General features: G+C 41.5%; 1 protein-coding gene and 1 long non-coding RNA gene across 2 annotated transcripts; both read left to right on the top strand.

Annotated features, from left to right (window-relative positions):
* The first annotated feature begins 3,239 nt into the window (after window positions 1-3,239).
* LOC128754541 (uncharacterized) lies at window positions 3,240-4,163 on the top strand. Its single transcript, XR_008413931.1, has 3 exons — window positions 3,240-3,556; window positions 3,694-3,789; window positions 3,859-4,163. It is a non-coding gene; the product is annotated as an uncharacterized LOC128754541 (long non-coding RNA).
* A 901-nt stretch (window positions 4,164-5,064) lies between these two features.
* Window positions 5,065-6,899, top strand: LOC128755015 (uncharacterized). The gene is made up of 7 exons (XM_053858143.1): window positions 5,065-5,077; window positions 5,173-5,264; window positions 5,343-5,457; window positions 5,531-5,623; window positions 5,708-5,869; window positions 6,189-6,368; window positions 6,440-6,899. Exons 1-7 carry the CDS (start codon window positions 5,065-5,067, stop codon window positions 6,583-6,585), a joined length of 801 nt encoding a protein of 266 aa, XP_053714118.1. The 3' UTR covers window positions 6,586-6,899.
* Window positions 6,900-21,440: the final 14,541 nt, after the last annotated feature.

Below are 21,440 nucleotides of genomic sequence, written 5' to 3'. Positions count from 1 at the left end.
GTATTGTGACGTTTACCCTGCTGGCCATAAATCCACTCCAAATTGCTGATTTTTTAAATGACTTTATTGGCTTTTGATCACATTTCTAGCGACAAATGTATCCCACGTTGTAATTTTATGTGCTTGTTTTATGCAAATAACGCTTATTTTCTTTCGTTTGGACCGAAACATGGTCGACATCCGTTCTATTTCGCTCTAAATTGTGAGATTTTAAAACAAAACCTTTTGTTGACTTTTGATCGCATTTCTAGCGACAAATATATTCTATTTTGGGTCGGTTATCTGCGCGCACTGAAAAACGTGCAATAACTACGTTTGTTCACTTGGCATACCGTAATCCTTTGAATACTTTGCCTCAAAAATCCTTTCTCTCGTACGCGTCATTTCTCAATGGCTTTGTGAATGGCCTCTGGTCACGTGACTGATAGAACACAAAAACATGGCGGACACCCGTTCTAGTTTTGCTTTAAATTGTGAGATTTTAAAACAATTAAAAGCTATTGTTGCGTTTTGATCACATTTCTAGCGACAAATGTACGCCTTACTTTCATTTTTTCCGCTCGTTTCATGTATATGATGCTTCGTTTTTTTCGTTTTGACCCAGATTATCTCGTAGGTCTCAATTCAATGTATTATTGTACAGCTGGCCAGTAATTCCGCAGCCAATTGCGGGGTTTTGTTGAGTTGTAATCACATGTAATGTACCTTTAATTTTTAAATATTATGTCATGAAAATGATATAATATTTATTATCCGACTGGGTAAGGAAGTGGATGGCAGGAACTGACGTCACGGACCAAATACGTTATTTATTTATCATTGGTATCGAATACATTTCTAGGCCAAATAGTATTATCGGATATTTAAAATCGTATCAACTGCATATAAAGTCTTTTGACAAGAAAGGAAGTTCCATGATTTATTCGTTTTGCTGAATCACGCTTCGTTCTCCGTCACTGACGTCAGCGGAAGCGCAAGCGGACCATTTCAAACCTCCCAAGCCGTAGTTTCTGTTTTTCATTCTGTTTAAATATGTACACGTGATGTGTACGCCGACGTCTCTTTGGAGATGTGAATTTATGCTTTGGATGAATAATTCAATTATACAAACACGTTGGACTTTGACGTCATCAGTGGTCGACCAGAACAGAAACATGGCGGAAAGTCATTCGGCTTGACTTCGGTAAAAACTCCTCTTCTTTTTTGTTTATCATCCTTTCGTCTATTTAGAGTCTGTCAGAGATTTTGTAGAATTGCAATACTGCGTTCGCTGTTGGTACTGTAGAAGCTTATTTTGTTCTCCGGGAGTTGCCATAGTTGGCAGGGGGGTGTTATGTTGGACTGCGCGGGTTTTTGGGTCGCGTCTAACGGAGACTGAAGGCACGAATAATGTTGTTATCTTGCTGCACAAACGAACTTGGACCTTATTGACAGCTGTCCCCGCGGATTTACCAAATGTAACCCTCGGCTACAATACTGCGGACACCAAAGACACGGAGCTGAATGATTTTGACGTGAGTTATGTATTTATTCTATTTCTTAATATTTGAATTTATTTAGTTTGTTTTTTGATAACCTTTCTCCGTGTCGATGGTTGTTAATATGGGGGTAACTTATCCGGTTTCCATTTCTTTTCTGTTCTTCTTGCTGATTTGCATAGTCACGCCCACTGTGTTTAAAATCAAGTGGCCACTGATAAATTGGTATTCAGGCTGTACTCACTCAACTGAGGAGCATCATGGATGACGATGATGCCTTATTTCTTGCTGATTTGCTGTTGGAGGAATGCAAGGTCGGCATTTAATGCTTACATGATCTGTCCTGAGACTTTCTAACAATATGTAATATTGTGTATTAGGTGACGCTAACATTTTCCATTATCTTTATTTTAAGAATACTCAACCTAAAGAATCCTCAGAAGTGTCTGGACCGGACAAATTTACATTTGTTTGGGTTGAGGAGGACGAGGAAGGGAGTCCTATCCCAAAGAGGAGGAGAACAGGGAAGAAGCGGGCAAAGAGTTCATCCTCAGGTGATTTTTGTTCACTAACTTTATGGTCTCTATTGCCTGAAGAACTAATGTCAGTCAACTGCTTCAGTATTTGATTGATTTGTCATGGTTGTGGGGCTAACTATTTGACACGACACTGTCCTAGTGAGGACATTTCGCTGAATACAGGACATAATGTTTACATGGTGGAGTAGTTAGTATAAGTGGTTTACTGTAATGCGGTTAACTGGTTTATTTAATTTCAGAGTCCTGCTTAATGTTAGTAATTTGTTTTGGATGTTTGTTGTTGTTGTTGTTGTTTAAGGTGAGAGACAATGGTCAATTGTCAATTGGGTCAATGAGTCCTCACAAAGTCCTCACAAAACACAATTATGTGTGTGAGTTACAAAACTCTACTGAAAACAATGGTGTCAAAATATTGGCTAAAGGGAGACGTGTCTTGAAATAGTTAAAGAAGCCACTTTGACCAGAGGGGAAATCCTTCTTTCAACATGAGGTCTTGACTTGGACCCTATCTTTCAGCTTCATACAATGATGTCCTGAACACCCCCCTCAGGTACATCAACATGTGAATAGAGCCTTTGTCTTTCATAACTAGCTGATGTTGATGGGCCATTATGATTAACAACAATTGCTCCCTTGGACAGGGACTTATGGCATTCAAGTACACAAACATTACCATATTGCACCCACCCAGTGAATACATCCTACTGGGTGGATCCTCTACTACACTTGGACGGGTGACTATTACAAATGAATACATCAGCAGTAACCATCAAGCAATCCATTGTTAGAAATGTGCATGTAACCCAGGAGTACCGGTTCTTGACAGTTGGAATGTTTGATTTGACTAGTACCTGCTCTGACTTTCTTCTTAGCCTCAGTAGTTTAATGTCGAACTGTCAACAGATCTATGGATTTATTTTCAACATACTACTATTTTCCTGCTTTTTATTGTGACGTTTCGAGTCCATTTGTCCATTTAAACAAATCTCCCTACTCTCAACAGTGACTTCTGGGAGCATGCACTCATTGCCATGTGCTCCATCTACAAGTGGACATCAGCACGTGACTGAGACCGTTCAAGATATATATTTTAGCAGCAGTTTATTTACCCTCTTCTTTCCATGTTTGTCTTATTGCTGCTACATTTGGTTACCTTACCCTGTTTTCGAGGATCCCTCATTCAAGAGGTGCAGGACCTTTTGGGACCTGCCATAGACCCAGCACCTTCACACTGGAAAGACAGGAAAGCTTCAACTCTGGAAAAGTGGACTGTGTTAAGGCCGTATATGGTTAATCAGATGTTACAGTCTGAGAAGCCTATAGAGGGAACTTGTCACCACTGCAGATCTAAGACTGCTGTTGTGAAATGTCAGGATTGTTTGCCTAGACCACTTCACTGTGCAGCCTGTGATGTTTCCATCCACAATTCCATGGTTTTCCATAATAGATCATCCATGATAGAGGGATTCTACAGGCCACTGCCACCAACCACTCACATCAGGGAAGAGAAGGGAGGAAAATTCTCCTTCCATGAAAGAGGTCTGTACTGAGATAATATATGCCACCAATATTGTGTGTGTATATATATATATATATATATATATATATATATATATATATATATATATATATACACACAACCTCTTTTAAATTATGTTCGTTTCCTATCTTCCCAGAGTGCATTTTGCCAGTAATGCATCCATGCTATGACTGCTGCTCTGGGCAAACAACCTTTTCTGCAGGAAAGCAAGTAATTCTGATTGGAATGAATGGTCAGTTCCTTGTGTATGAATTATATTTTCTATTTTCTGTTCGAAAATTTTGTTATGTACATATTTTAGGTCGATACAATGTGTCCCTCCCAACTGTCAGCTGCTCCTGTGGGAAAGCTTTGGATGTCGGTATTAGTGAGCTGATTGAAAGTGGCTACTGGCCAGCTACAGTCCATTTTGAGACGCTGTACACAGTGGATTTGTTCGCTACATACGAAGAGCTCAAGATTACTGCACCAGGAATGTAACGACAAGCTTTCGTTGGTATGCTTGAGCAGCGCACAAAACTCTTTGGTCGGGTTAGTACATCATTGGACTAATTGCCTGCAGAATTGAAAGAGTTTATGTGGCGACACCATACAAAAATCATTCCTGGAATGGTCGTACGCAAAATTTGAAGTTGAGAGGCTGTCTGAAGTTGATCAGTTTCGGTGCCCAGCCTGCACACCCTCAATGTTAGCTGTCTCAGTGGATGGGAACCGCAAGCTTTATCACTTTAAGAGCCATTCAGGGTATGTATAAGTTGTTTCTACGGCATGCAATACATGGAACCTTGATAAAGGTCACCCCTGCTTTATGTCTTTTAGACCAAATGGCTTTTTCGAAGGTGTCTTCTTGGCCAACGACACCGAGGTGACCTCCTTCGTCAACCACATCAGGGCATCCACAGGACACGTAAAGTTTATTTAAATTTCACTGCACGCTTTGCTCTGTCTACATCTGTTTTTCTTCATCTTGAACAGAATCCTGGGAAAGGCAGGTGTGGTGGAAGCGAATGGGTGGCTGCACGAGAGTCCTCCAACAAGTCTGCGAGTAAAGTAGATGAGGAACGGGTCGAGGTTGCAGTGTGTCGTCATGGCATTTTGCTGAAGGGACTGAACATGTTCCGTGGGGAGATATTTGCCTATCCTTTATATCTCCAGAAACAGCTTGTTTCACACAATGTTCAGTTTTTTTGCTCTGATGTGGTATGCAAATATTGGCCATATTTGCAGAGGGTTGTTGGCCACTGTCCTGAGTTACAGGTCCTGTTGAACATGCAGCCCTTTCTCTCCATCATGCACGCTAAAGCACATTCATGGATGTGTGAGGTAATGATTGTCAGGGGCTTTAATTTCACATTATTTCCCTCCGTCCTCGTCCAAATGGTAACATGCATATTTCTTTCACTTGGAATGGGGTGGACGGAACCAAGAGGGAGCAGGAACAACAATAGGGGAGGAAGTTGAACAGGTGAACAGTTTCCTTTCTTGAGCAGCCCTATGTTCCAAGTACATGTCAAAAGCTGGTAAGTACATTTTTTTTTTTTGTGTGAAAAAAAAGTTACAGCTAAAGTTGTACAAATCAACTAGTAACATAAATGTGTGTCCATTGTGCATTCAGCCCGCACAGACATCCTTACCATCCAGGCCATTGGCTGGAACAAGCGGAAGACAGAAAATCTTGACCGGACTTTGGCGAAACGACACATCAAGGTAAAGACCACACTTGTGTGTTTCATGGTGCATTAGACTAGTTGCAATTGTTTGTTAATCCAACACGGGTTTTCACAGACTGTGCAGAGGATTGCTGAAGCGTCTGAGGAGCTCAAGAAATTGGCTGGAGAGTTGTCTATTCAGGAAGACACTGTTCAGCAATGGGTGTCTGATGTTCAACAGTGGACTGCAGGTGAATACCTCAGTGTTTTATGTACAATTCTGACGTAAAATAAATATTAATTATTTTTTCTATATTCAATCAGAAGGACCATGCAGTCAAAATGAACTTGAAAAAACCATTGAAGGACTGTATCTCAGCATTAAGCAGCGGAAATATCAGCTGTATCGTCAGGCTGGTAAGAACAGAACGAAAGAAAACAAGTTTTTGATAATAATGTGTGACTGAGCACATATTCAGTATTTTCTGTTTAATATTCTAGATGGCAACAAGAGAAGACATCTGCTTAGAAAAAAGATTTCAGTGGAAAAGAGATCCTTAGAAGATGCCATCACAAAATACAATGCTGTTGTGCCAGAAACTGGCAAACTCCCTTCTCCCAACAAGCTCCTGGCTGAGGAAAACTATTCCTGGCCTTGGGAATGTAAGTACATCTAGGATGTGTTCAGTTGTCTTCATATCTATAGGCTATTTTTAATTACATTGTAAAGGCTTTAGATGAAGCAATTACAGGTTTGACCGAGGTTGCTGTGATTGGATCAGACAAGCTCCAGAGACAACTTCCTTTTTACTTTTGAAAACTGAAAGAGACACTCTTCTATATAATTCTGTCCCATGGGAGAAATTGCCTGGTGTCATTAGGAGGAGATGAGTATGCAGTGTAATAGAACCCACCTCTGAAAGTACACAGACACTGTGGGCAGTAGTTCACCACTATAAAAAATGTATATGATGATTTGCAGGTCATGGTGATATGTTTAAGAAAAAAAAGGTCTTCGACAAGGTAATGCTGCTGAACCACCTGAAGGAAGAGGAGGTCATTGTTGTCCGTGAAGTCAAGCAGCACTGGGAGTACATGAGGAATATGGCTGGAAATATTGAAGAGATTTCCTCCCAGCTTTCAGAAGGGATCACTCAGCAAAGTACAGTTCTATTTGCTACTTGTACTGATATACTAGGTTAGTAGTCTAACTTATTGTAATGTCACTGTCAGGCGGCACAGATGCATTGACTGGGAGAGGACGTGAGGGGCTACTCTTGTCTGCTGAAGAGAAGACTGTCAGCAATTCAAGCTCAGCAGGGTGCAGCTCGCTCAACGTACCAACGTGTTTTTGGATCGCAAGCCTTGTCTCTCGATGATTCGTCCACTGGTGATGAAGAACCCCATGATAGCAGCTCCTCCACCGAAGATGAAGAACACTACGATTGTAGCTCCTCTTCTGAACTTTGACCTCCCTCATTAAAAAATTAGGAAAACTGTTGTTATTGTTGATTACCTGGCCTGCAGTATGAATGTGAAATGTTAAAATAAACTGTCCTGCAATTGACTCTTTTTCTGAGTTATGTACTATTACTATTTTGAAGTAGATGCTGATGCTTTTTATGTAAATTATGAATTATTAATTTGAGATTTGTTGGTAGGGCAGTGAAATACGGCTTTTCATGCAGCCTCAATAAAGTCAATTAACAGGCTATGTTCACTCACTTCACTGACTTTCTTTTGCCACTAAAATTGTCTGTACAATGCTTATGTATGTTATTCAATCATGTGCAAGTACACATAGGAACACACAGACTTGGTAAACCAAAGCAGTACGATGAATGAGACTGCTGTTTTGTTGCAGGAATAATGAGTCAAATGGTATGAGCAGGTGTTGCAATGCATTACCTTACTTATTTCTGAATGTTATTAGGGTTAGAATTAGGGGTTTCCATGGCCCCTGGCCACCTAAATGGGTAAGGTCATCAGTAAATGCTTCTCATCGAAGTTAGCTTAGAACAGGTAGAAATATCATAACCTGGATTACATCCTGAATACTGCTGACAAAGGCACTAAGAGTGCACAAGTCACAGATCCTACTTTTGAGTTAAAGGAAGAGTTCAATAATTTTAACCCGAGAAGACATCTTATTATTTATCATCTGGATGTGCCACCGTATCTTTCTGACTACTTCTGGATAGGAAGGGAAGTCATCTCATTTATCTCTGAGTTCATGTCTGAATGAAAAGGGCCAACAGGCTTCATGTATTTGTTAGGCCTCACTATGTTTGTTGAGCTTGTTGGCGCCCTTTTGATGGGAGGATCTGACAATTGCTGAGATGGGAATTCTCTTCTACTCTCCCCGACTTGGGAAGGCAACTGGGCATGGAGGGAAGGGGCAAAAAAAACAATTAAACAATGAAAGACAAACACAGTAGCAAGTTTGGTGACAAATTGACATGAAACAATGGTCTATCAGTGTTACCACTGTTGGCTGGTTTGGAAACGGTGGCACAGAGGAAAAGACAGGAGGCAGAGCTGGAGGTAGCAGAGATGAAGATGCTGAGCTTCTCTCTGGGAGTGAGCAGGATGGATAGGATCAGAGGGACAGCACATGTGCTCAGGTGTTTAGGAGACCAAGTCAGAGAGGCTAGATGGAGATGGTTTGGACATGTACAGAGGAGAGAGAGAGCCAGTACATTGGTAGGAAGATGTTGAGGTTGGAACTGCCAGGCAGAAGGTGGAGAGAAAGGCCACAGAGGAGATTGATGAAAGTGGTGAAGGAGGAGGTTTGTAGGTTTGAGAGAAGAGGAAACAGAGGACAGGGGGAGATGGAGGAAGATGATCCACCAGTGAAGGGAGAAAACCAAAGAGAAAGAAGAAGAAGACGTAATCGCATATTGTATCTCTCTAATTTGGTTATATTTGTTAAGCTTTAAAACAACAGAAAGCCACACCAAAGAAGATAGCTGGAATATCTCCTTTGCATAGCACATACACAATTGACACACAAATTCCTTTCTCACCTATCTTTGAAATATGGTCCTTGATAACACTGGCACCTTCTCACTAAATGTAATTTTCACAAGTCTGACAATTTATCTATTGATCTTCCAGTCTTGAGGTTTTCAACCAATATAGAAGACAACATTTGCATCTTTCATAGGATGTGCCAAGGGTCAGGGCATTGGCTGTATCAGCCCATCAGACTCATTTGAAGATGATTATTGTATGAATGAATATTAAGACATTCAAGTTTCAAGCTTAGTGTCAAATTATACTCATAATATTTAATATATTTGAAAAGACATAATACTTCATTTGCTCATGTGCAAAAAAACGCATGAGAACGAGCTATTGATGACAGAGAACCTATACATCATTATTATACAACATTTATTTGAGTGTGATTCCCTCGTTTAAGGTGTTGACACTATGCATTTTGAAAATGTAAAGGTATGTTACGTTTTAAGGTGATATGTCTTTTTTTTTTTTTTTTTTTTTTATTTTACATTTCGAACAGTAGAAATGAAGGAATTGTGGGTAAAAGCCCATCGTGTGCGCGCGTAGACTGCTGGGAGGAAGAAGTTTCAAGCGACGAACTTGCTCTAAATATTGAAAGGTAAGAAATTATCACGCAAGGGGTCATATATGGCGAAATATATGAAGTGTTTGCCATCATTTTGGGCAACCATCGCTTCCATGTTTGTAACTGTCAAATTCGCGGTTTACAGTGGATGCTGTAACCGCAATACTCCGCGGTAACATAAAGAAGAACAAACGTCGTCATTGCAGTACTCTACAAGTGATTGCTTACATTACATTATGGCTAAACAACTTCATTTTAAATTATTAAATGAATTGATTATGTCACCTGAAAGGGATTAGGTCTAATATATGTACGTGTGTGTGTGGCAAAATGATATGTGGATCATACATGGTACAAATGTTTTGTTTTTTTTCCAGTTCAAGATGCCACACGGATCCACTAATAAGCACTGCAATAACTGCATTGCAGTTATTGCAGTAGCTTGCAAGAGCTGCAAAATTTGCCAAGCAGAGCAACCCAGGCGACAGAGGCTGGCAAAACGACTGAAAAATTTTGAGAAAAAAAAAGAGGAATGGTTGAAAAACCAAAGAAAAAACAACACCGCCTCACGTGTGATGGACGAGGCACAAATGCTGGTATGTTTGACATCAGTAATTGCATTTTTCAAATTTATGGCATAACATATGGCGATTTCATTTTTTTTTTCAGCTGGAGAAACTGCACACTTTGGGCCACAGAGCTGTGGTGTTTCTAGCTCGGCCAGGCAAGAAACCTGGCACTTGGTCCAGTCAGGTGGTCCACTCCAAGTGGCATCTGACTGACCATGCCAGCAAGTGCCTGGACCGGATGAAGGACCTATGTCTGGCGGTTGTTTGAGGTAAGCCTGTTATTGTATTTATATCTTCAGGCACATGTAATAATGGGATTCAGATCAGGCCATCATTCATTATTAGCCCTTTTTTTGACTTCATTAGTCACCAGCAACCTCTTTCCCTCATATAACTGCATATAAATGTTTTTATATATAGTGGAACAATACACCACATTAGCATCTGCTCCAAAGTCTAACCACAGTTCTGTGGTGGAGGATTGTTGGTCCCTGCAAAGCTTTCTGACCATTTTACATTGTTGTCTCACTGTTATTTCCCTGCTCTGACACATCTTTTCCACAGTGCCAGTAGCTGTAGAATGTTCCTCAGTGTAGACAAAAACAGCTGAAAGCAGCAAGATCATTTCTTATAACCTTCTCCAAAGTTGTGCTTTAGAATTATACACAATTTAAATTATTCTGAGAGCTTTTTTGATGTTGCCATCCATATTATAGATCATCACTTGCTCAAATTTAACTTCTAAGTCTGTTGTTGTTTGTGAATTTGCTCTGAAAAGTTCAGGAAAGTAATTTTAAAGTTTATGTGGTGTAAATCAGTCTTTTAAGGCTGAGTATCACTGGAAGATTAGAAAGTTCTGTGTGTGTATATACAAAAATCTCACTCTATTGTCATATTGTCTATGTGTTCCACGAAGGTTGGACAGGTATACAGCCATCAACCTCCTCCACAATCCATCCGTCCACAACCTCTGCCAGCCAGCCGTCAACCTCCTCCACCATCCATCCGTCCACAACCTCTGCCAGCCAGCCATCAACCTCGTCCACCATCCATCCGACCACAACCTCTGCCAACCCACCACCAACCTCCTCCACCATCCATCCGTCCACAACCTCTGCCAGCCAGCCGCCAACCTCCTCCAACATCCATCCGTCCACAACCTCTGCCAGCCAGCCGTCAACCTCCTCCACCATCCATCCGTCCACAACCTCTGCCAGCCAGCCATCAACCTCCTCCACAATCCATCCGTCCACAACCTCTGCCAGCCAGCCGTCAAACTCCTCCACCATCCATCCGTCCACAACCTCTGCCAGCCAGCCATCGACCTCCTCCACCATCCATCCGTCCACAACCTCTGCCAGCCAGCCATCAACCTCCTCCACCATCCATCCGTCCACAACCTCCGGCAGCCAGCCGTCAACCTCCTCCACCATCCATCCGTCCACAACCTCTGCCAACCCACCACCAACCTCCTCCACCATCCATCCGTCCACAACCTCTGCCAGCCAGCCATCAACCTCCTCCACCATCCATCCGTCCACAACCTCTGCCAGCCAGCCATCAACCTCCTCCACCATCCATCCGTCCACAACCTCTGCCAGCCAGCCGCCAACTTCCTCCACCATCCATCCGTCCACAACCTCTGCCAGCCAGCCGTCAACCTCCTCCACCATCCATCCGTCCACAACCTCTGCCAGCCAGCCATCAACCTCCTCCACCATCCATCCGTCCACAACCTCTGCCAGCCAGCCGCCAACCTCCTCCACCATCCATCCGTCCACAACCTCCAAAAGAGCCTCCACAGGCCCTCTGAGTATGTAGTAGCTACATCTTTGAGATGTGTCTGCAATCCAATTACCAGAATATCTGTTTTGGTTCATAAATTATTTGTTGACATTATAATATTTAGGTGAAAGACCTTTTATAGTTCAGGTTGCGATGACAAAGTCTGACATGTCAGAGATTTGCATGTTATGACATGGTTTATTTGCACCAGATGAGCCATTGATTTTTGATCATTAGTCTAGTGGATGTTATATGTAATAAAACAAATACAAATGTACATGTTCATGTATGTGTTACAAACTGAAGACCACCAAGGATCATTGTTCTTTACCCTGCTGTGATTAAATCTTTTTTTTCTTTCTCTTGCAGTGGAAAGATATTCCAACTTGAGTGGGTACGGATGGAAGAAACAAAAAAATAACAATTTGTTCATAACACTATATACATCTGCAAAAGTGTGATCTCGATGTTGTCATGCAATTCGTACATGCGTACAAGGAGATGAATATAATGAATAAATAATTTGACCCTGAAGTAGAATAAAATTGTCATAACAGAACTGAAATCCTTTATTTCAATTTCCTCTGACCCATTAAAATATTAAAAAAGAGATGTACATGCCGGATGTGACGCCATCATCCCGCGCCAGGCAGGACATCCCGCTATGTTTTCGTTCTGGTCGACCTCTGATGATGACGTCAAAGTCCGACGTGTTTGTACAATTTAATTATTCATCCAAAGCTTAAATTCACGTCTCCGAAGAAACGTTGGCGTCCACAACACGTGTACATATTTAAACAGAATGAAAAATAGAAACTATGGCTTGGGAGGAGCTGACGTCAGTGACGGAGAACGAAGCGTGAGTCAGCAAAACGAATAAATCACGGAACTTCCTTTCTTGCCAAAAGACTTTATATGCAGTTGACACGATTTTAAATATCCGATAATACTATTATGCGTAAAAATGTATTCAATACAAATGATAAATAAATAACGTATTCGGTCCGTGAAGCCACTCCCTTCCCCAGTTGGATAATAAATATTATATCATTTCATGACATAATATTTAAAAATTAAAGAGTACATTGCATGTGATTACAACTCAACAAAAGCTTTTAATTATTTTAAAATCCCGCAATTAGCTGTGGAATTGCTGGCCAGCTGTACAATAATACATTGAATTGAGACCTACGAGAGAATCTGGGTCAAAACGAAAAAAACGAAGCGTCATATGCATGAAACGAGCGGAAAAAATGAAAGTAAGTCGTACATTTGTCGCTAGAAATGTGATCAAAACAAAAGAGTGAAACAATTTTTGAGGCAAATTCGTAAAATCATTACGGTATGCCAAGTGGACAAACGTCGTTATTGCACGTTTTTCAGTGCGAGCAGATAACCACCATAATAATTCATTTTAATGGGGAATCACAAAACAATCTCAGTCCAAACGAAAGAAACTAAGCATCATTTACATAAAACGAGCACATAATATTACAAGATAGAATATATTTGTTGCTAGAAATGCGATCAAAAGCCAATAAAGTTATTTAAAAACTCCGCAATTTGGAGCGTATTTATGGCCAGCAGGGTAAACGTTACAATACTACGATTTAACAGGGAATCACAAAACTATCTCGGTCCAAACGAAAGAAAATAAGCGTTATTTACATAAAAGGAGCACATAATATTATAATGTAGGATGTATTTGTGTCTAGAAATGCGATCAAAAGCCAATTAAGTCATTTAAAACCCCGCATTTTGGAGCGTATTTATGGCCAGCAGGGCAAACGTCACAATACTACGATTTCAGTGAGCACCACTAAAGAACCTGGGTCAAAACGATAAAACGAAGGGCCATAAACATACATCGAGCGGAAAATATGAAAATAAAGTGTACATTTGTAGCTAGAAATGTGATCAAAACTCAACAAAAGCATTTAATTGTTTTAAAATCTCGCAATTTAGAGCAAAAATAGAACGGATGTCCGCCATGTTTTATGTTCAGACGGGAGAGAACGCTGTCAGTCACGTGACCAGAGGAACGCCTTTCACTATGCCATTGAGAAATTAAATGTACCTGGGATACGTTTTTTAAGGCAAATTCGTCAAAACATTACGTTTTCATGAAGTAGACAAACGTTGTTATTGCACGTTTTTTTGTGAGACTTTATCTGCGCGCACTGAAAAACGTGCAATAACTACGTTTGTCCACTTGGCATACCGTAATATTTGACGACTTTGCCTCAAAAATCCTTTCTCTCGTACGCGTCATTTCTCAATGGCTTTGTGAATGGCCTCTGGTCACGTGACTGATAGAACACAAAGCATGGCGGACACCCGTTCTAGTTTTGCTTTAAATTCTGAGATTTTAAAACAATTAAAAGCTTTTGTTGCGTTTTGATCACATTTCTAGCGACAAATGTACGCCTTACTTTCATTTTTTCCGCTCGTTTCATGCATTTGACGCTTCGTTTTTTCGTTTTGACCCAGATTCTCTCGTAGGTCTCAATTCAATGTATTAATGTACAGCTGGCCAGTAATTCCACAGCTAATTGCGGGATTTTAAAATAATTAAAAGCTGTTGTAAGCAGAGTTGTAATCACATGCAATGTACTCTTTAATTTTTAAATATTATGTCATGAAATGATATAATATTTATTATCCGACTGGGGAAGGGAGTGGCGTCACGGACCGAATACGTTATTTATTTATCATTTGTATCGAATTCATTTCTACGCATAATAGTATTATCGGATATTTAAAATCGTGTCAACTGCATATAAAGTCTTTTGGCAAGAAAGGAAGTTCCGTGATTTATTCGTTTTGCTGAATCACGCTTCGTTCTCCATCACTGACGTCAGCTGAAACGCAGGCGGACCATTCCAAACCTCCCAAGCCGTAGTTTCTATTTTTCATTCTGTTTAAATATGTACACGTGTTGTGGACGCCGACGTTTCTTCGGAGACGTGAATTTAAGCTTTGGATGAATAATTAAATTGTACAAACACGTCGGACTTTGACGTCATCATCAGTGGTCGACCAGCACGAAAACATAGCGGGATGTCCTGCCTGCCGCGGGATGATGGCGTCACATCCAGCATGTACATCTCTTTTTTAATATTTTAATGGGTCAGAGGAAATTGAAATAAAGGATTTCAGTTCTGTTATGACAATTTTATTCTACTTCAAGGTCAAATTATTTATTCATTATATTCATCTCCATGAATTGCAACAACAACATCAAGATCACACTTTTGCAGATGTATTTATTATTATTTACAAATTGTTTTTTTTTTTGGTTTCTTCCATCCGTACCCGCTCAAGTTGGAATATCTTTCCACTGCAAGAAAAAGAAAAAAAAAGATTTAATCACAGCAGGGTAAAGAACAATGATCCTTGGTGGTCTTCAGTTTGTAACACATACATGAACATGTACATTTGTATATCTTTCGTCTATAGGAATGTTTGACTGAGGCATTGCCATTGGAACACAAACTTGATCTCAGACCTTTGCAGTATCAGGCCCAGAATGTTAACACTAAAACAGCATGTAAAGGGAGAATGCAGACATGTTTTGAAACAGGAGTTAAAGAAGCCACTTTGACCAGAGGGGAAATCCTTCTTTCAACATGAGGTCTTGATTTGGACCCTATCTTTCAGCTTCATACAATGATGTCCTGAACACCCCCCTCAGGTACATCAACATGTGAATAGAGCCTTTGTCTTTCATAACTAGCTGATGTGGTCATAAGCCTGAATTGTAGCACCCACTGTCATCTCTTTAACTCATACATTAACATAATGGCCCATCAATACCTTTCTCCCTTGGACAGGGACTTCAAGTACACACACATTACCATATTGCACCCACCCAGTGAATGCATCCTATTGGGTTGATCCTCTACTACACTTGGATGGGTGACTATTACAAATGAATACATCTGCAGTAACCATCCAGCACTATTCACTGTTCGAAAGGTGCATGCACCCCAGACTATCTCAACTTCTCGACAGAAGTTGGAATGTTCTATGTTGGAATGTGACTCATACCTTCTCTGGCTGCCTGAGTCAAACCTCAAATTTCATCACAAAGAAGAGCGAAAATGTCCATACCACATGGAGCAGGGCTCCCACTCGATTAGTTCCATTATTTTCCCCTGAAACAAAAAAATGCCATTGAAATTAACAACACATCCACAGTTAATGTGTATATTTACATTACATATCTACATCAAGTAATGACAAAACAGAACCTTTTGTTTTTATGTTTTTACTACCCGTTTCACTGGGTAATACCCGTCATCGCCAACCATATGGCTGCATTCTGAAAGAGCAAAAAGTGTACGTTTAAATTGTTTAAGCGTTGAGTGAAAAAACATCAAGGCATATACAGTGCACTGACAAATTCATCATTCAAAATAGATACTATATATGGTTTCTTCTTGCTTTTCCAGATTATACATAGGTTCTGCACAAGTGAGCAAGGTGTGGTGTTTGGGGTGAAAAATTACCATCAGATGTGCCCACTACGTCTTCAGGCAAAAATACATACTGCAATGAACATTCACTAAAATATTAAGAAAGTACAAATAAAATCATTTACAGCTGCATGTGATATTTCTGTATGTAATAGTTTTAAGGCACTGAACAATCTTGCATTGTATTGCCTTTATGAGATCTTTATGATTTTTGTGATCTTTATGAGATCACAATCTCCTGTGATTGTGCTTGGAGACTTCAACAAGGCAAATCTGAGTGAGGAGCTTCCCAGGTACAGGCAGGTTGTAAAATGTCCCACCAGAGAGCAGAGCGTGCTGGATCACTGTTACTCATCGCTCCGCAACTCTTATACCGCCCTCCCTCGAGCTGCACTGGGACTCTCTGACCACTTGATGGTTCATCTTGTTCCTACATACAAGCAGAAGCTGAAGCTGGCAAAGCCTGTTGTGAGGAGCATGAAGATCTGGACAAGTGAAGCTAAAGAGGAGCTGCAGTCTTGCATGGAGACCACAGACTGGGAGGTGTTCAGGGCTGCGACCAATAATCTGGATGAGTATACAGACACTGTGACTTCATGGATCAGCTACTGTGAAGAGTGCATAGTTCCAACACGCACCAAGGTGAGTTATGCAAATGACAAACCTTGGTTCACAACTAAACTCAGCCAGATTAGACGGGAGAAGGAGGCAGCTCGCAAGAGTGGGGACAGGAGCTGCTACAAAGAGATGAAGTATCGGTTTCAGAGGGAGCTGAAGAAAGCTAAGGCCGCATACTCTGACAAACTCACGCAGCAGTTCTCAGCCAATGACTCGGCTGCGGTGTGGAGAGGGCTCAAGGTGGTCACTAACTACAAGCCACGTGCCCCCCACAGTCTGGACAACCTCGCTCTTGCACAGGACCTGAACAACTTCTATTGTCGCTTTGAGCAGCCATTTTGCACCAACACCTCTGTGGTCTCTCCAGCCCCATGCTACACTTTACAACAAAGGACTATGCTGTCTCTTAGTGACACAACTAAGACCAATGATGTCACTGAGACAGCAAAGATCACAGTCACTTTTGATGAGCCACCCCCTCACCTCCCCCCTCTTCCTCTTGACATCATGGAGCAAGACGTGCGCACTCAGTTCAGGAGGCTGAACCTTCGGAAGGCGGCAGGTCCGGACAGAGTTTCCCCTGCCATCCTGAATCATTGTGCTGCTGAGCTGGCTCCAGTGTTCACTGACATCTTCAATGCTTCCTTGGTGTCCTGTCATGTACCTGCCTGCTTTAAGTCCTCCACTATCATCCCTGTTCCCAAGAAGGCCAGGATCACAGGACTGAATGACTACAGACCGGTGGCACTGACGTCTGTGGTCATGAAGTCCTTTGAGCGCCTGGTTCTCTCTCATCTGAAGTCCATCACTGCTTCTCACCTGGACTCATTGCAGTTTGCCTACAGAGCCAACAGATCTGTGGACGATGCAGTGAACCAGGCCCTTCATTTTGTTCTGGAGCATCTGGACTGCCCAGGAACCTATGCCAGGATCCTGTTTGTGGACTTCAGCTCTGCCTTTAATACAATTCTTCCAGCTCTGCTTGAAGACAAGCTTCGCCAGCTGGATGTGCCTGACTCCCTCTGCAGATGGATTACAGACTTCCTGACCAGTCGAAGTCAGCGTGTGCGGCTGGGGACGACTGTCTCTGACACTCGGACCCTCAACATTGGGTCTCCTCAGGGCTGTGTTCTCTCTCCATGGCTCTTCTCCCTGTACACTAACTGCTGCACCTCCAGTCACCAGTCCGTGAAGCTGATCAAGTTTGCGGACGACACCACCATCATCGGGCTCATCTCAGATGGAGATGAGTTGGCTTACAGGAGGGAGGTGGAGCGGCTGGTGTCCTGGTGCAGCCACAACAACCTGGAGCTCAACGCTCAGAAGACAGTGGAGATGGTCATAGACTTCAGGAGAGTAACAGCTCCTCTGTCCCCTCTCATGTTGGCTGGTTTACCTATTCCTATTGTGGACTCCTTCTGCTTCCTGGGAACCACCATCACTGAGGACCTCAAATGGGAGCCAACCATCAGGTCCCTCATCAGGAAGGCCCAGCAGAGAATGTTCTTTCTGAGGCAGCTACGAAAACTACGACTGCCGACGAAGTTGCTGGTGGAGTTCTACACGGCCATCATCCAGTCCATCCTCACCTCCTCTATCGCCGTCTTGTACAACAGTGCCACCTCCAGGGACAAGAGCAGACTGCAGCGCATCGTACGTTCTGCTGAGAAGGTGATCGGTTGCAGCCTGCCACCTCTTCATGACCTGTATGTATCCAAGACCCAGAGACGTGCAGGTCGGATCAGAGCCGACCCTTCTCACCCTGGACATAGTCTGTTTGTTCCTCTTCACTCTGGCAGGAGGCTACGGTCCATCCAGACCAGAACCTCCCGTCACAGGAACAGCTTCTTTCCCTCGGCCGTCAGACTGTTAAATTCATGAACAGCCTTGTTGTAATGTTATTCTATTTATTTTATTTTATTTGTTCTTTGTTGCACTTTATTCCAAGGCACTTTCCTAGTCAGTGGGCTCCCCACTGACCATGGCAATAAATTAGATTTTGATTCCGATTCTGATGTTTAGAGGCAGTCACTAGACTTATGTCAGCAACAGTGGACTGTGTGCATTGGCTTTAAGAATGGCAACACTTTGATGTAGGGATATTAAAATAATTTTTAGTTTGTGTGGTCATAATTCTAATTTCTTTGTTTTGTGTCTAATTTCATATTTGTATTTCAAGTCTTATGGTTTTATAACATCACTTTTTACATCTTTGCCAGGCAATGTATGATGTATAATATGGAAGAACCTTTCGATCCATCTTCTGTCTTCCTTCTGGTGCTTTTTCTTGGAGGTAAGCCTGTTGAGGATAAATATAACTGTTTGTACAGAATAATTCCCACAATCCAATAGACTAACGATCAAAAACCAATGACGCATCTCATGCAAATAAACCATGTCATAACATGCTAATCTCTGACATGTCAGACTTTGTCATAGCAACCTGAACTATAAAAAATCTTTCACCTAAATATTATAATGTCTACAAATAATTTATGAACCAAAACAGATATTCTGGTAATTGGATTGCAGACATGTCTCAAAGATCTAATTACTACATACTCAGAGGGCCTGTGGAGGCTCTTTTGGAGGAGGTTGACGGCTGGCTAGCAGAGGTTGTGGACGTACACAGAAATTTCTAATCTTCCAGAGATACTCAGCCTTAAAAGACTGATTTACACCACATAAACGTTAAAATTATTTTCCGGAGTTCAACATCAAAAAAGCTCTCAGATAAATTAAAATTGTGTATAATTCTAAAGCACAACTTTGGAGAAGGTTATAAGAAATGATCTTGCTGCTTTCAGCTGTTTTTGTCTACCCTGAGGAACATTCTACAGCTACTGGCACTGTGGAAAAGATGTGGCTGAGCAGGGAAATAACAGTGAGACAACAATGTAAAATGGTCAGAAAGCTTTGCAGGGACCAACAATCCTCCCACCACAGAACTGTGGTTAGACTGTGGAGCAGATGCTAATGTGGTGTATTGTTCCACTATATATAAAAACATTTATATGCAGTTATATGAGGGAAAGAGGTTGCTGGTGACTAATGAAGTCAAAAAAAGGGCTAATAATGAATGATGGCCTGATCTGAATCCGGCCCATTATTACATGTGCCTGAAGATACAAATACATTAACAAGCTTACCTCTAATAACCGCCAGACATAGGTCCTTCATCCGGTCCAGGCACTTGCTGGCATGGTCAGTCAGATGCCACTTGGAGTGGACCACCTGACTGGACCAAGTGCCAGGTTTCTTGCCTGGCCGAGCTAGAAACACCACAGCTCTGTGGCCCAAAGTGTGCAGTTTCTCCAGCTGAAAAAAAAAATGAAATCGCCATATGTTATGCCATAAATTTGAAAAATGCAATTACTGATGTCAAACATACCAGCATTTGTGCCTCGTCCATCACAAGTGAGGCGGTCGTTTTGGTCGTTTTGCCAGCCTCTGTCGCCTGGGTTGCTCTGCTTGGCAAATTTTGCAGCTCTTGCAAATTAGTGGATCCGTGTGGCATCTTGAACTGGAAAAAAAACAAAACATTTGTACCATGTATGATCCACATATCATTTTGCCACACACACACGTACATATATTAGACCTAATCCCTTTCAGGTGACATAATCAATTCATTTAATAATTTAAAATGAAGTTGTTTAGCCATAATGTAATGTAAGCAATCACTTGTAGAGTACTGCAATGACGACGTTTGTTCTTCTTTATGTTACCGCGGAGTATTGCAGTTACAGCATCCACTGTAAACCGCGAATTTGACAGTTACAAACATGGAAGCGATGGTTGCCCAAAATGATGGCAAACACTTCATATATTTCGCCATATATGACCCCTTGCGTGATAATTTCTTACCTTTCAATATTTAGAGCAAGTTCGTCGCTTGAAACTTCTTCCTCCCAGCAGTCTACGCGCGCACACGATGGGCTTTTACCCACAATTCCTTCATTTCTACTGTTCGAAATGTAAAATAAAAAAAAAAAAAAAAAAGACATATCACCTTAAAACGTAACATACCTTTACATTTTCAAAATGCATAGTGTCAACACCTTAAACGAGGGAATCACACTCAAATAAATGTTGTATAATAATGATGTATAGGTTCTCTGTCATCAATAGCTCGTTCTCATGCGTTTTTTTGCACATGAGCAAATGAAGTATTATGTCTTTTCAAATATATTAAATATTATGAGTATAATTTGACACTAAGCTTGAAACATGAATGTCTTAATATTCATTCATACAATAATCATCTTCAAATGAGTCTGATGGGCTGATACAGCCAATGCCCTGACCCTTGGCACATCCTATGAAAGATGCAAATGTTGTCTTCTATATTGGTTGAAAACCTCAAGACTGGAAGATCAATAGATAAATTGTCAGACTTGTGAAAATTACATTTAGTGAGAAGGTGCCAGTGTTATCAAGGACCATATTTCAAAGATAGGTGAGAAAGGAATTTGTGTGTCAATTGTGTATGTGCTATGCAAAGGAGATATTCCAGCTATCTTCTTTGGTGTGGCTTTCTGTTGTTTTAAAGCTTAACAAATATAACCAAATTAGAGAGATACAATATGCGATTACGTCTTCTTCTTCTTTCTCTTTGGTTTTCTCCCTTCACTGGTGGATCATCTTCCTCCATCTCCCCCTGTCCTCTGCTTCCTCTTCTCTCAAACCTACAAACCTCCTCCTTCACCACTTTCATCAATCTCCTCTGTGGCCTTTCTCTCCACCTTCTGCCTGGCAGTTCCAACCTCAACATCTTCCTACCAATGTACTGGCTCTCTCTCTCCTCTGTACATGTCCAAACCATCTCCATCTAGCCTCTCTGACTTGGTCTCCTAAACACCTGAGCACATGTGCTGTCCCTCTGATCCTATCCATCCTGCTCACTCCCAGAGAGAAGCTCAGCATCTTCATCTCTGCTACCTCCAGCTCTGCCTCCTGTCTTTTCCTCTGTGCCACCGTTTCCAAACCAGCCAACATTGGTAACACTGATAGACCATTGTTTCATGTCAATTTGTCACCAAACTTGCTACTGTGTTTGTCTTTCATTGTTTAATTGTTTTTTTTGGCCCTTCCCTCCATGCCCAGTTGCCTTCCCAAGTCGGGGAGAGTAGAAGAGAATTCCCATCTCAGCAATTGTCAGATCCTCCCATCAAAAGGGCGCCAACAAGCTCAAC

The sequence above is a fragment of the Synchiropus splendidus genome, chromosome 2, assembly GCF_027744825.2.
Source record: "Synchiropus splendidus isolate RoL2022-P1 chromosome 2, RoL_Sspl_1.0, whole genome shotgun sequence".
In the NCBI taxonomy this organism is placed as follows: domain Eukaryota; kingdom Metazoa; phylum Chordata; class Actinopteri; order Syngnathiformes; family Callionymidae; genus Synchiropus; species Synchiropus splendidus.
The sequence above is the reverse complement of the archived record's forward strand: the minus strand, read 5'-3'. Positions and strand labels throughout refer to the sequence as shown.